The sequence below is a fragment of the Loxodonta africana genome, chromosome 18 (genome assembly GCF_030014295.1).
Source record: "Loxodonta africana isolate mLoxAfr1 chromosome 18, mLoxAfr1.hap2, whole genome shotgun sequence".
NCBI lineage: Eukaryota > Metazoa > Chordata > Mammalia > Proboscidea > Elephantidae > Loxodonta > Loxodonta africana.
In genome coordinates, this window is record NC_087359.1 from 45,438,381 (window position 1) to 45,452,451 (window position 14,071).

Genomic DNA, 14,071 nt, shown 5'->3' on the forward strand with positions numbered 1-14,071 from the left:
CCCAAAACAATGACTTTTAAAATGGCATGTCAAATCTCCTGGAAGCTTGACTTCAGGTGTGACATTGGTGAGGACCTGGTTCAAGATATTTGGAATAATAAATTACTGCTGGAGAATGCCAGCTGTGAGTGCCTTGGAGGACACTAGCAGGGATGGGTCCACGGGTACAAATTCCTCGAGCACCTGGGCACTAGAGTAGCTCACCAAATCTCACAGGACAGGCACGGTTTAACTGCTACCCCAAGACAGGGAGAAGTCTGCAAAGTGCAACTACGCCTTCTTATATACCCAGCAGAGAGCAGCATCTAAGGGGAGGTTAGTGAGAAAAGCCCAGTCACTTATATCCAAGAGGAATGGAATAGGCCCCCTAGGTTAGAGAATGGAGACACTTCCTCCCAGTGGGATACAGACTAAAAGACTTTGAGTAGAGGTCCACGTTATATATGTTGGTACACAAATGTAGTATATGTTTATATAGTAAATGGGAGTTGTCATTTTATTCCTGCCACCAACTATGTGGCCATAAGCAAGCTGCTTCTCCTCCTTTGGTTCAGTTTTCTCATCTATAACACGAAAAAGCTGGATCTGTTGATCTCTAAGGTGCCTTCATGCTATAGTTTATTCGGATTCCAGATGGTTACTGGAGATGGAAAAAAAGTCTTTGTCAATTTATAGTTATTTATTTTTTTTTTTTTCTGTAAATGAGACATCAGATTCTCCTTTTCTTAGGAACTGCCGTGTGAAAATGACCCAACAAATGCAGAATTTACATCTTATCCAGTCAAAAAAACATAGTGCACCATCCTCTCCCAATGCTGCCAAACGCCTGTACAGGAACCTCTCTGAAAAACTGAAGGGGAGCCACTCATCGTTTGATGAGCCCTATTTCAGAACAAGAACTGACCGGCTGAGTCTCAGGAAGACCTCGGTGGTAATAAAACTCTTTACTGTTGTCTTGGTTTGATTTGTTTGATTATATTTGGGCTTAAGGAGATTCTAAGATGATCCAAGTTCCCTTCAAAATCTGATGTCTGCAATTTTATAAATGGTGAAACAGAGTCAGGAAAGGCACAGGTCACAAATATCTGTGTTATTAGTTAAAGTTTGAGTGGTTGTGAGATTTTCTCCGATTTTCCTTTCTCTATGAGACAAAAGAAACCAATCTCAGAAAAATAGCAGTTTGACAAACCTGGAGTGTCAGATTTAATAGGCTCTTGTGAGAGCTCCATTGTTCATTCAAATATTGATGGGATCATTGTATTTACTTATTTGTAATGTACAACTCACATGCTTTCCAAAGAGATTCAAGGCAGAATTGAGCCAAAGAACATATAACACATATGTATTACATAAACCAAAAAGCCAAACCCACTGCTTTCAAGTCGATTCCAACTCATGGTGACCCTACGGGACAGATAGAACTGTCCCACAGAGCTTCCAAGGAGCGCCTGGTGGATTCGACCCAATGACCTTTTGGTTAGCAGCCATGGCACTTAACCACTATGCCACGAGGGCTTCCGTGTACTATATAATGGGCTTTAAAAAAAAAATCAGTGAAAAGAAAAAGAAAAAAAAAAAGTCTTGAAAAGGAAATATTGGAAGTGGGGAGAGAAATAGATAAACTAAAATCCTAGGCAAATATCCAGCGGGGTCTGAGGGGAGGACAATTGCCCTCAAGTAGATTTGAACTGAAGGTGGCCTCATGTGTGTCAGAGTAGAACTGTGCTTCATAGGGTTTTCAATGGCTGATTTTACCAAAATAAATCACCAGGCCTTTCTTTCAAGGCACTTCTAGATAGACTTGAACCTCTAAGCTCAGTTAGCAGCCAAGTGTGTTAACTGTTTGCACCACCCAGGGACTCCCAAATGTAGACAAATATAACCCAAAAAACCACACTCACAGGTGCCGAGTTGATTCTGACTCATAGCAACCCTATAGGACATAGTAGAACTGCCCCTTAGGGTTTCCAAGGCTGTAAATCTTTATGGAAGCAGACTGCTACATCTTTCTTCCATGGAGCCACCAACTTTTCAGTTAGCACCGAGCACTTAACCACTGTGCCGCCTGGGCTCCTATAGCCAAATATATATATAAAATTTATCATCAGCAGTCAAAGCAGAAAGGGAAACACAATCGTTATAGCACCCCATCAACTGATAACAGAAAGCACATCAGTCCATCATGAGAAATCGATGTTTCCTATGGCTGAATCCTCCTGTCTTTGTTGATGTCATGGTGAATTATGGAATGGAGAATGGTATAAAAAGTAGTATTGGTGACATTATAGACATTCCAATATAGTAGTTTCTTATACGGACGTTCAGTAAAAGCTGAGGGCATACTGCTAATATGCTGAGCCAGGAATATTTCTGCAGGGGGTAATGGCACCATTTGTTTAAGCTTAAAACAGAAATGAGCCCTAGCCCTTCCAGATCGAAGCATGCCAGAGTTTGCCAACAAAAGCACGGAGGAGAAAATAACTTGAGAGTGAGAGCAAATATGGTGCATGAGAAATTAGGAATACCAAGAATCATAAAAAAATACACAACTGTGGACAGGGCAGCATTTTAACTTTGAAGTCATTTGTTTTCTAATTTGTTTTCTTACTTCAAATTCGTGTTCTGGGAGGGCTTGGTTGTGGTTGAGTTGTGGCCTAAGCATCAGAGGCTTTTCAGTGTGGCAGACTGTCAACAAAACACTTTTCCATTCAGCAGATTGTTCTACAGCAAAGAGAGCTGCAAACCAAAATATCTCTATCCCCTGGGTCCCACTGTCAAAACAAGCATTTGCATAATAGCTTTGTATTTCCCTCCAATCCCAGTCACATGTTATGTACTCAGTTAAAGCCGACCTGCAGCCTTTGACAGGGAGAATCAATTTTTGATGAAACTAAAACTAAAATCTGGCCGCCTACACATCTGGTCACTGACGATCAGCCAACGTCAATCAGGCAAGCCCTACGCTAGATCAGGGACAATGGTATTTCAGCATTTTCAAAGACCAAGCAGCTCTTGGAGAAGATACCAGATAGATGTTTAAATAGTTTGTGTGTTGCTCTTCTTCCATGACCACCACCTGGACACCACCACTTGTGCCCCTAACCTCAGGGCTCAGAAATGCCAAGTGTTCCACGGTGGGGCTGTGGGCTGAGAAAGTGTAAGTGTTAGAGCACAAAGGAGTCTAGGAGCTTGGGCACCAGCCTGCAGGCAAATAGGGAAAAGTGACATGTAGCACTGTGTATTTTAAAATGATTATTCTTGCATCAGTATGGAACATGCGCTGGAGAAGACTAGGACCAGCGCCAGGCAGGTTGTTGCCATGGTTCAGGCAAGGGATCCTAACAGTCTGAGCAATAGTAGAGACAGGAGATAGAGGGAGAGGATGGGTTTGAGAGAAACAGAGAATCTGTACTCTCAGTTCCAAGCCAGTCATAAATTACCTGTGCCACGTTATCTATACCAGTGTTTCCCAAACCATGTTCTGCAGAGCACTGTTCCAGGGGCAGTTAAAATACATGCAACGATTGCTTCTCAGCCTTTGGCTAAGATCATGTATAAAAGAAATACAACGAAAAACATGTTGTGGATCAAACAGCATTTGAAACGTCATATTTTCCCCTCTTGGAAAGCCACAGTTCGTGTTAAAATTACTGAAGTTTCTAAGAGGCCCTACAGTAAAGTAATGGGGTGACTTGGCGTAATCCAGTATTTACCTAATTAATTTGACCACATGCTACTTTCTTTAGAGGACACCTTTCAGTGATCTATAGAACAGTATTCTATTCCACAAACACAGGTTTGGGAGAAGCTGATGTTTTTGCTCTTATTTATGGACTAGCAGTGTTCTACTCTATTGTTTAAGTGCATCTGAATGTGTAGATCTGTTCAACAATCCCCGTTAGAAATGACGGAGAGAAGGTCCAACATGGAATTTACTTTGCGGAACCCAGGATATATTGTAGTTATGTCACTTATAAGTGGGAATACATTCGCTGAAGCAGCCTCTGAAATTCAAAATAGCTAAGCTGCAAAGGCATACTGCGTTATGAAGCCGTGCTAACTCGCTTTTGTCCTTCTCCTCCAGAACTGCCAGGGCAATGAAGCCATGTTTGAGGCAGTCGAGCAGCAGGACATGGACGCTGTGCAGCTCCTTCTGTATCAATACACGCCAGAAGAACTGGATCTCAACACACCCAACAGTGAGGGGCTGACGCCCCTGGATATTGCCATCATGACCAACAATGTGCCCATTGCTAGGATTCTTCTGAGGACAGGGGCCCGAGAAAGTCCACACTGTAAGTAAACCTGAGAATAGAGATGCCTACTATTAAAACTAGACACCAGCTTTATGCCACCAAAACAGCCATTGTTGATCTTCAGAGCAAGAATGTTTGACTAAGCCTTGGCTTAGTTTTAAGGACTTTGATGCAAATTAAAAAAATACATTGTTTATCAGACTGAGCATCAGTTTTCATTCTAAATGGAATATACTGACCGGTATTGAAAGAAGCCTACAAAGGACCTTCTTCTAAGAATTTATCCTGAGCTTTAAAATATTACCTGAGATCGTCTAAGTGAAGATATAGAAGAGCCGATACACCCAGAAAAAGAATGAGCACCTGTGTGTTCATGTCTTTGTGTATGCAGTCAGTGTGGGGCCATATTCATTCATTCATTCATTTGATAAACACTAAGTGCCAGGCACTGCTGTTGGTAGTAGGGATGCAGTGATAAACAACACAAAATCCGTAGTTTTATAGAACTTACGTACTAGTGAGGGAGACTACCGATAAACAAGTAAATAAAGCCAAAAAACCAAATCCATTGCCATCGAGTGTATCCTGACTCATAGCAACCCTACAGGACAGAGTAGAGCTGTCCCGTAGGGTTTCCAAGAAGTGCCCAGTGACTTCAAACTGCTGACCTTTTGGTTAGCAGCCATAGCTCTCAACCACTGTGGCCCCAAACAAATAAATAGATGAATTACTATACGCATTCAAATAGTGACAATTGCTATGAATAAAGTAAAAGGGATGAGTGGTTAGAGATTGACGGGAAAGGGACAATTTAAAATAGGATAGGCAAGTGAAGCCTTTGCAATGAGTGATATGTAAACTGAGTCCTAAACAATATAAAGGAGTGAGCCATGAGGAGGTACAATTCTGGGCAGAGTGAACAGCAAGTGGAAAGGTTCTGAGGCAGCAGGAATGAGCTTGGCCTATTTCAGGAACAAGAAGGCCAGTGTGGCTAAAGAAAAGGAGCAAAGGGGAGAGGACTAGCCGAGGGAGAAGTCACTGGGACCAGTCATGCAGGGCCTGGCAGGCCAGAGTAAGATGACTGATTTTTGTTCATAGTATAATGGGAAGTCAGTGGAGCAGCCTAGGGCGGTGAATGACGTATTCTGCTTTACGTTTTCAAAGACCACTACAGCGCTCTTTTACAAATCGACAGCAGCAGGGCAACTGTGAAATTAGGAAGATCTGCTAAACCAATCACTGTCAAGTCGATTCTGACTCATGGCGATGCCATGTATGTCAGAGTAGAACTGTGCTTCCATAGGGTTTTCAGTGATTGATTTTTTGGAAGTAGGTTGCCAGGCTTTTCTTCTGAGGCACCTCTGGGCAGAGTCAAACCTCTGACCTTTCAGTTAGCAGCTGAGTGTGTTAAGAATGACCCACTAGTTGACGATTTTAGTGGTTCAGGAAGGAGGTGCTGGTTGCTAAAACTAGCGTGGTAGTGACAGTGCTGATGAGCAGTGGTAGAATTCTGGAGATGTATTTTTTGGTAACAATATTATTAACATATAATTCACATACCACTCAATTTATTCATTTAAAGTGTACAATTTAATGGTTTTTAGTATATTCTCAGAGTTGTACAGCCATCACCGCAATCAATTTTAGAATATTTTCATCACCCCAAAAAGAAACCCCATACCCTTTAGGTATCACCTCCCAACCCCTCACCCCTCCCAGCCTTGGGCAACCACTAATCTACTTTCTGTCTCTTTAGATTTGTCTACTTTGAACATTTCATATAAATGGAATCATATAATATACGGTCTTTTGTAACTGGCTTCTTTCTGGGTGTATTTTGAAGTAGAACTGGTAGTACTTGCTACCAACAAACCAAACCAGTTGCTGTCAAGTCAATTCTGAATCATGACAGCTCCATGTGTTCCAGAACTGTGCTCCATAGGATTTTCAGCAAATACGGCCTTTCAGAAGGAAATAGCCAGACTTTTCTTTCAAAGCATCTCTTGGTGGATTTGAACCGCCAACTTTTTGGTTAGTAGCCCTTAAGCATTTGCACCACCCAGGGACTCTGATAGTACCTTGTCAGTGCAAGTTTTTCACAGTCCTTGCAGCCTCCCCCAGGAGTGGCTGGGATAATATCATACAGCACTTACCCTGTGGCAGGCCCCGTTCTGAGCATTTTCCATGCATTGACTCCTTTAGTGCTCACTTCAAGGTAGGCACTAATATTCCCCTCGGTGCAAACTCTCTGACCCAAAGACCACAAATGGCTCTAAGCCACGGCTTTTACGTTTCCTAAAAGAAAAAAAAGTAAACTCATCAAACTGTTAGTTTCACTAATGCTTATTCACCTACTTCCAAGTGGTGAGACCCAGTAGGCTGAAAGAGAAGCAAGCAAATCTGTAATTAGAGGCCACATCCCTGCTCCTCAATTTCCAGAACCACCACCACCCAAAGACACCCCTTACACCAGGCAGAGACGCCTGTCCTTGTATCTGAAAACTATTTTAAAAATGCCAAGTTCACCACATCCATGTCAAAGAGAGTGAAGGTATTCAGTAGGGTTTGGGCTCTCCAAAAGAGCTCCAGAGTCAACGTGTTACTCCTTTTTTAATGGAACTGGCAGATTTGAAGGAATGGACAAATAAGCGTGGAAAGAAATCGAAAGGCTTCTTTGCTACCTTCAGATTTATTCTGCAGTAATGTCCCAAAGATCCAGTGGGAGAGGGGTGGAGAAAGAATCAGTGGGTCTGAACATGGAGAATGCAGACTGAGCCCCATTCTATAGGAACAAGGAGACCATTCATCCAGATGTTGCCACGGCCATCCTGCACTGGCTAGATGAAACATTAGTCCTACTTACCTGAGACGCTACAAAGAACTCTGCATTTTCCATGAAAACAGTAAGACCCCCAGCCTCCCAAAGCCCCTTTGTGCATATTTAAACCTCCATAAAAGAACTCAATTCCTAAATATCTAATTAAACCAAAAGCAAATTTGTGTAGCGATTGCTGGTTTTCCTTGTGCCCTCTGGGATGATAACCAAGTTATCATCACAAAGTTGTAAGGACAGTGAGAGATAAACCCAGGATTCAGCCTACAGGAAATATCACCTCTAAGTCACCTTGGCCACCCAAGAAGTCAAAGAGAAAGTAGCATCTAAAGACTCACCCTTGTGTAGAAAATGCAGAGGAATATTGAGTGGGCACCTACAAACTATCCACATACATAACCTCTGGTCTTCACACTAACCTTGCAGAATGATGTTACTAACTTCACTTCGAAGATGTGGAATTTGTGACTCTGAGAGGTTAAGTGATTGGCTGAAGCTCATGCGTCTAGCAAATGAATAGAGACGTCAGGGACTCAAGTCTGTGGGATGCCAGTGACTGGGCTCCTTCAGCACGAAGGTCCTGCCTTCCCAAATAACCAATATGGAGGACTGCAGCCACTGGGCACTTGCATTTTTTCCTCTGCACTGTTTGCTAAAATCCTGCAGTGTATTTCTTTGTTCTGTTCTATGCACTAAGGTGCCACTGCTGTTGGAGAGAGGCAGGCTAGAACACAATTTGTTTTCAGGGATTTTAAATTCACTTTATACATCTAGTACAAAAGAAACAGAGTGGCTTCTGTGCATGATTACGAACCAGCCCATGAGAAAAACCACAGTCTGCCAGCCAGAACCAGACGAGCAAACACCTGCCACAAACCGTTCCCAGAAACTGCAGAGGCCAGGTATGAGAGGAAAAATAATGCTGATGCCTTAAGTTCTTAGAGTGTTTTACACAGTACAAAAATGCTTTCACCTGCATCATCTCACCTAATCCTCACAACTGGCTAGTGAGGTTGGAGTTGTCTTCCTCATTTTTACCAATGAGAAAAGTAGAATAAGAAAAGACAAAGAGTTCATTCAAAGGTACAAAACTAATATGTGGTGGAGCCATAATTCGAACCCAGATCTTCTGTATTAAATGCTTTCATATTTTTGAAAAAACTTTTAACACCCTGATTGGCACACAGTGTGTGCTTAGCTTCTTCTTTTCCTGACCCTCCCCTAAAGACAGGCAAATATTTCAAAGCAGAGTGTAGGGTTTCTAATAAGGTTCATTTTCTTTCTTCCCTTCCCTGTTTATTCTCTTCTGAAAACTAGTCCACTACTCTTTCCACTGTGCAAGCCAAGGATACCAACAAAACTCAGAAGAAAGTCCTCAGTGACATCTGTAATTGTTTCCATTTCAAAACAGGAATCACAAAGAAACAGATGGGTTTAGGGACATAACTCCTAAGGCATTGGACAGGTCCATCTTCCAGCATTTAACCCCACAATCACAAAGCTATATGGAAGTGTTCTTTAAAAAACACGGCTTGAAACTGAACCGTTTATCTTCTCTTATTCATAGGAAAAGTCCCAGAAGTGGTCACCCAACCTGGCATATTACTCTGCAGTTAAACATATGCAAAACCCCAGCCTACTCATTGGGCTTTTTTTCAATGACTTTTTTCTGCTCTTCCTACCTTTAATAAAGTACAGAGTAATAAGCATTCAGTTGCTAACCAAAAGGTCGGCAGTTCAAATTCACCAGCCCCTCCTTAGGAACTCTATGGGGCAGTTCTACTCTGCCCTGTAAGGTCACTATGAGTCAGAATTGACTCAATGGCAATGGGTTTGGTTTTTTGGTTTTTGTGGCAGAAAACAGCAGACACTGTTGAAGTGGACTGCCAAGTACTTCCTCTCAGACTGGTATCCTGAGCTTAGAAAATGAGCACAGAATTTGAAAGGAGTAAAACTAGGAAAACTCAAGACACCTGAGGGCTATGCTCCTGATTGTTTCACACCCTCCACGTCTTAATCGCCGTGACTCATGCTCAGTTGAACAACTGCTATTTGAGAAAGACTTATTGTCTTCACATATAAAAGCCCCCGTCATGTGGTCTTAAAAGCTTGCAAGCTGCCATCTAACAATTGGTCTCTATTTGCCTAGAGCAACAGAGGAAGGTGGATAGTCAGGAACAGTAGGAGGAAATGGAATGTGTGGCTAATTGCCATCGTGAACAACTGCCTCCTTTGCCACGAGACCAGAAGAGCTGGATGGTGATGGGCCGTCACTACTGAGCACTTTGATCAAAGATTTTATAGAAGAAGCCTGATCAAAAGGGGGAAAATGCAGAGCAGAATTTTAAATTCTCATGGAATCCAGACTTTCTGGAGCCATGGAAGCTGGATAAACCCCTGAAACTATTGCCCTGAGACAACCAGTGAAAAAACTAACTCTTCATGGGTAACTACCCTGTGTGAAAGGAGCCCTGGTGGCACAGTGGTTAAGCATTTGGCTATTGACCGAAAAGTCTGTGGTTCAAATTCACCAGCTGCTACGCAGGAGGAAGATGTGTGGCAGACTGCTTCCATAAAGATTTACAGCCTTGGAAACCCTATCAGCAGTTCTACTCTGTCCTACAGGGTCGCTATGAATTGGGATCGACTTGACGGCAGCGGAACCATGTGTGAATCTGGTCACTCTCGTGGATTTTTTCTCAAGCTTTTGACCCCACTACTTGGCGGGTAGTAGATACTCAGAAAATTTCCATTGAAATTTTTGTCCTAGTCTTATGGGGCTGAGAATTAATTGCAGGTATTGAATTTTAGCACACACACACACACACACACACACACACACACACACAAAATGTATGAGAGAAACCTTTATACTTTGGCTACCTTTTGTTGTTGTTACTTTGGCTAGTAGACTAGTTTTCCAGGGACTGTTGTGGAATTTGGTTGTAGATACAGCCTGGTTGTTTTTGTTTTTACACGGTTTAATAATGTGGACCAGTGAGAATGGTGGAATGCTCCTGATTTTTAGGTTTTCTGTCCATTCCCTTAGCTGTATTCTCCCTTCTCTCTCCTCCCTCTGCATTACTTTCACTGCCTCTCCAAAGATGCCTGTGGAACTAGGAAATGTCACCCAGAATTAGCTGTGTTCAGTTACTTTATAAAACGTGATTGCAGAGTTGCGGTCATCTGAGTATGGCGTAGACACCAGTGTTAAATGTCAAGAAACCTGTCAGGATGCCCACCAGTTTCTGCGGTAGTCAGGGGTTCTCAGGGAGGCTTGTTGGTGTTGGGCCGCTTCAGGCCACGTCTAAGAGGTGTGACTATAAACTAATGAGGCTGGCTTTATGTAAACAAACACACCAGAAAGTCCACAATCCAAACGAGTGTTATCCTTTAACATGGTCCTCATGGGAGGCCCCACACTTGCCCCAACAGTGCTGCCATTGCTCTAAACACTTTTGGAATTGTCCTCAGAGCCAGTTTATGAGAAAATCTGACTCGTTCCTTAGAGTCCCACCTGATTTTTGTTCCAAAACAGTGCTGCTCACCATCATCACCCTCCATGTTCACCAGACTTGGCCTCAAATGATTTAGAGCATTTCCTGAAATCAAATCCACCCTCAAAGGAGAAAGATTTGAAGCCATTAAATATTAAAGAACAAGCCTTCAGCAGGTCTCCAGAATCAGTCCCCAAATATTTTTAGCTGCTTCATTAAAATAGGTGTCTAAATCCTCACCCTGGCTTACAAGTCTGCCGGTCTAACCTGATCTTATGCTGCCTGCCTCTCACCCATAATGCTTCAGCCACACCAGCCTCCATTCCATTCCTTGCATGTGCCAAGCCATTCTTACCATAGGGCCTTTGTACTAGCTGTTCCCTCTGCCTGGAATGTTGAATGCTTTTCATCTTGATCATTACATGGGCCAACGCCTTTTAACATTCTTATCTCAACTTAAATGTCACATCCTTAAGACAGGTTTGCACCAGTCAACAAGTCTGAGGTCTGAGGTCACTTTCCAACCACATTATTTTAATGTTCTGCATAGCAATTTTCACTGCATGGTATTTTTCTCTCCTTGTAGTTGCTTATTTTCCCTCTCCTGCATTAGAATATAAACTCCATGAGAGCAGGACCTTTGTCTTTTATATTCATCACTGTATCCCCAGCAAACAGTAGGCAGTCGATATTTAACTGAATGAAGGAAGTCCACGGCTACTTCTTTTGAAGGGTCTGAACATATTGTTTCTTTTGAATGGAATGATTTTACTAAATATCAAGTGAATTGGCCTTTTCTCGTTTTTATGTTTCCAAATAATTGTTTAAACATAAGGTGACCACAAAAGTTCCAGTCACCTGTTCTTCAAGTGTTGGTCATTGTCTCTTCACCCTTTTGTTTTTAATTTTTAAACATCCATGCAACGCAGAATACATCTCCCTGTCAAAAATCAGAGCACATTATAGATAAAGCTAAAGCTGCCTTTGAGAGCCTACCCAGCACACACACATGCACACACACACACACACACACACACACAATCTAGGTTCCCCGCCCTCAATTCCCCCAACATAACCATTGATATAAGTGCTGTGGGTACCCAGACTTTTCCCATGTGTTTTCACACAAATGACAAAAACAGAAAATAGAGGTTTTTTTCGTGCAGCTAAGAATCAAGTTTCTGGAGTCACTTCTGGCTCCAAATTCCCCCTCTATCACTTACTACCTATGGGCAAGTGCCTTAACCTCTCTGGACCTCAGTTTCTTCATTTGTAAAATGTAGGTAATAATTTTTTGTATTAATTTTGGCGCTCCTTGGGAACTCTATGGGGCAGTTCTACTCTGTCCTATAGGGTCACTATGAGTCAGAATTGACTCCACGGCACTGTGTTTTTTGTTTTGTTTTGTTTTGTTTTTTTGTATTAATTACATTGCTGTGTAGCAAATTGCCCCCAAAACTTAGCCGTGGAAGACAATAAACCTTATGTCACTGTTCCCAAGGGTCTGGAATGAGGACCACTTTAGCTGGGTAATTCTGGGTCAGGATCTCCCATGAGATTGCTGTCACCTTAAGGCTTTATTGAGCTGGAACCTCTACTTCCAAGCTTATTCAGGTGGCTATTGGTAAGAGGCATCTCAGTTCCTTACTGTGTGGGCCTCTCCAAAGAGTTGCTTCACCACATGGCAGTTGGTTTCCCCCAGAGCAAATGATATGAGAGAGAGAGACCAACCAAGACGGAAGCCACAGTGTCTTTTTATAACCTAATCTTAGAGGTCACATGCTATCATTTCTACTGAATTCTATCGATCACACAGACCAACTCTCATATAGTACAGGAGAGGTTTATACAAGGGTGTCAATACTAGGCAACAGGGATCATCGGGGATCCTCTTAGAAGCTGGCTACCACAGTACCTATCTAGGACTGCTGAGAATTAAATGGAATAATCCTTTAAAAATATTTCTCATATGACCTAGCACATTGCTAATGGTCCAAAAAAAAAAAAAAGCTAATTCCCAAAAACAAAATAAACCAACCCAAGGGTTTCTGGCAAAGAATTTAAATATTTTTCCCATCTGTCGTATAGTTCGTGTTGCAAAACGGTGCCCAATACAAGCATTTTTTACAGTTTGCAGAATTTTATGTTCTAAAATTATACTGGCCAACACATGTAACTACTGAGCACTTAAAATGTGGCTAGTCCAAATTGAGATGTACTATAAATGTAAAATTCACACTGGGTTTCGAAGGCTTAATATGGAAAAAAGGAAGAATATAAAATATCTCATTAATAATTGTTAGGTTGATTACATGTTGAAATGACAATATTTTAGATATATTGTATTAACTAAAATATATTAATTTCACCTATTTCTCTTTACTTTTTTGATGTGGCTGCTAAGAAATTTAAGTTACGTGGCTCACATTATATTTCTATTGGACAGCGCTGCAAATATTGGCAGAAGATATAGTTATCTTGTTTCATACTTAAGCCCCCTGTGACGTCATTGGATAATCTGTTTTGAATTTTCTAAATAATTTGCTCAAGTGTTTTTTGTGTTTGTTTCAGAGAAGATGTCCATTTTCCTCTTTGAGGTTGGTCAGACCTGGGCAGGAAGTCGCCCTCTGTGTCACTGTCTCTGACTTCTTAAAGAACTGCAAGTTACAACTTATATAATATGGACTTTGTGAGTCTATGTTTTGCTGGAGCATAGCAAGGAGGAACACTCCAGAACATCATGTCAGGGTGTACTGAATTCTAGGAAAAGAAAGTTCTACTCTAATTAAGTAAGACACTTAATCTCCAATCTCCAAAACCTTTTTAGAATTACACTCTCAGAGTCCTTGGGAAAACCTGAAAATAAGACAACAGGTTAAGACCTAAGTGAAGCAAAAATGAGTTGTAAGTCCTGAACCTTAGCAAGACAGGTAAATTGGAACTTACGTTTAACTTTCTCTGGCATGAGGGTTTTTTTGTTTCTTTGTTGTTTGTTTTTTATTTAAACCATTTAATTATTGGAATACTTCTGTATTATTTCTTTTGATGTTTCTACCTTAAGACAAGTTGGTTGTGAAATTTTTAGAAGGTTGTCACTTGTGATTAACAAAGATAAATTTTATTAACTGCCATTCTTGGTTGCCCAGAGGATATTGGCTTACAATTCAAGGTTTATACCTTGGTGACCTTGTTTTCTCCTTTGAAGTAACAGATGGAGTTGAAATTGACACCACTTATTAGTATATGTGGAAACCCTGGCGGCATAGTGGTTAAGTGCTACGGCTGCTAACCAAAAGTTCGACAGTTCAAATCCACCAGGAGCTCCTTGGAAACTCTATGGGGCAGTTCTAGTATGTCCTATAGGGTCACTATGAGTCAGAATCAACTCAACGGCAATGAGCTTATTAGTATATATTTCTGAACGATAGCTGGAATGAGAAATTTTTACCTGGGATAAAGAGATTTGTGTGTGTGTATGTGTGTGA

At 41.6% G+C, this 14,071-nt stretch overlaps 1 protein-coding gene across 1 annotated transcript in view; it reads left to right on the forward strand.

The window, feature by feature from the left end:
• Window positions 1-729: 729 nt before the first annotated feature.
• The window catches only part of ANKFN1 (ankyrin repeat and fibronectin type III domain containing 1), a 196,961-nt gene continuing 183,619 nt past the window's right edge, over window positions 730-14,071 (forward strand). Inside the window, exons 1-2 of the mRNA XM_023553385.2 lie at window positions 730-931; window positions 4,085-4,295. Coding sequence (XP_023409153.2) covers window positions 746-931; window positions 4,085-4,295 — 397 coding nt within the window. The 5' untranslated portion in view covers window positions 730-745. The remainder of the gene's footprint in view (window positions 932-4,084; window positions 4,296-14,071) is intronic.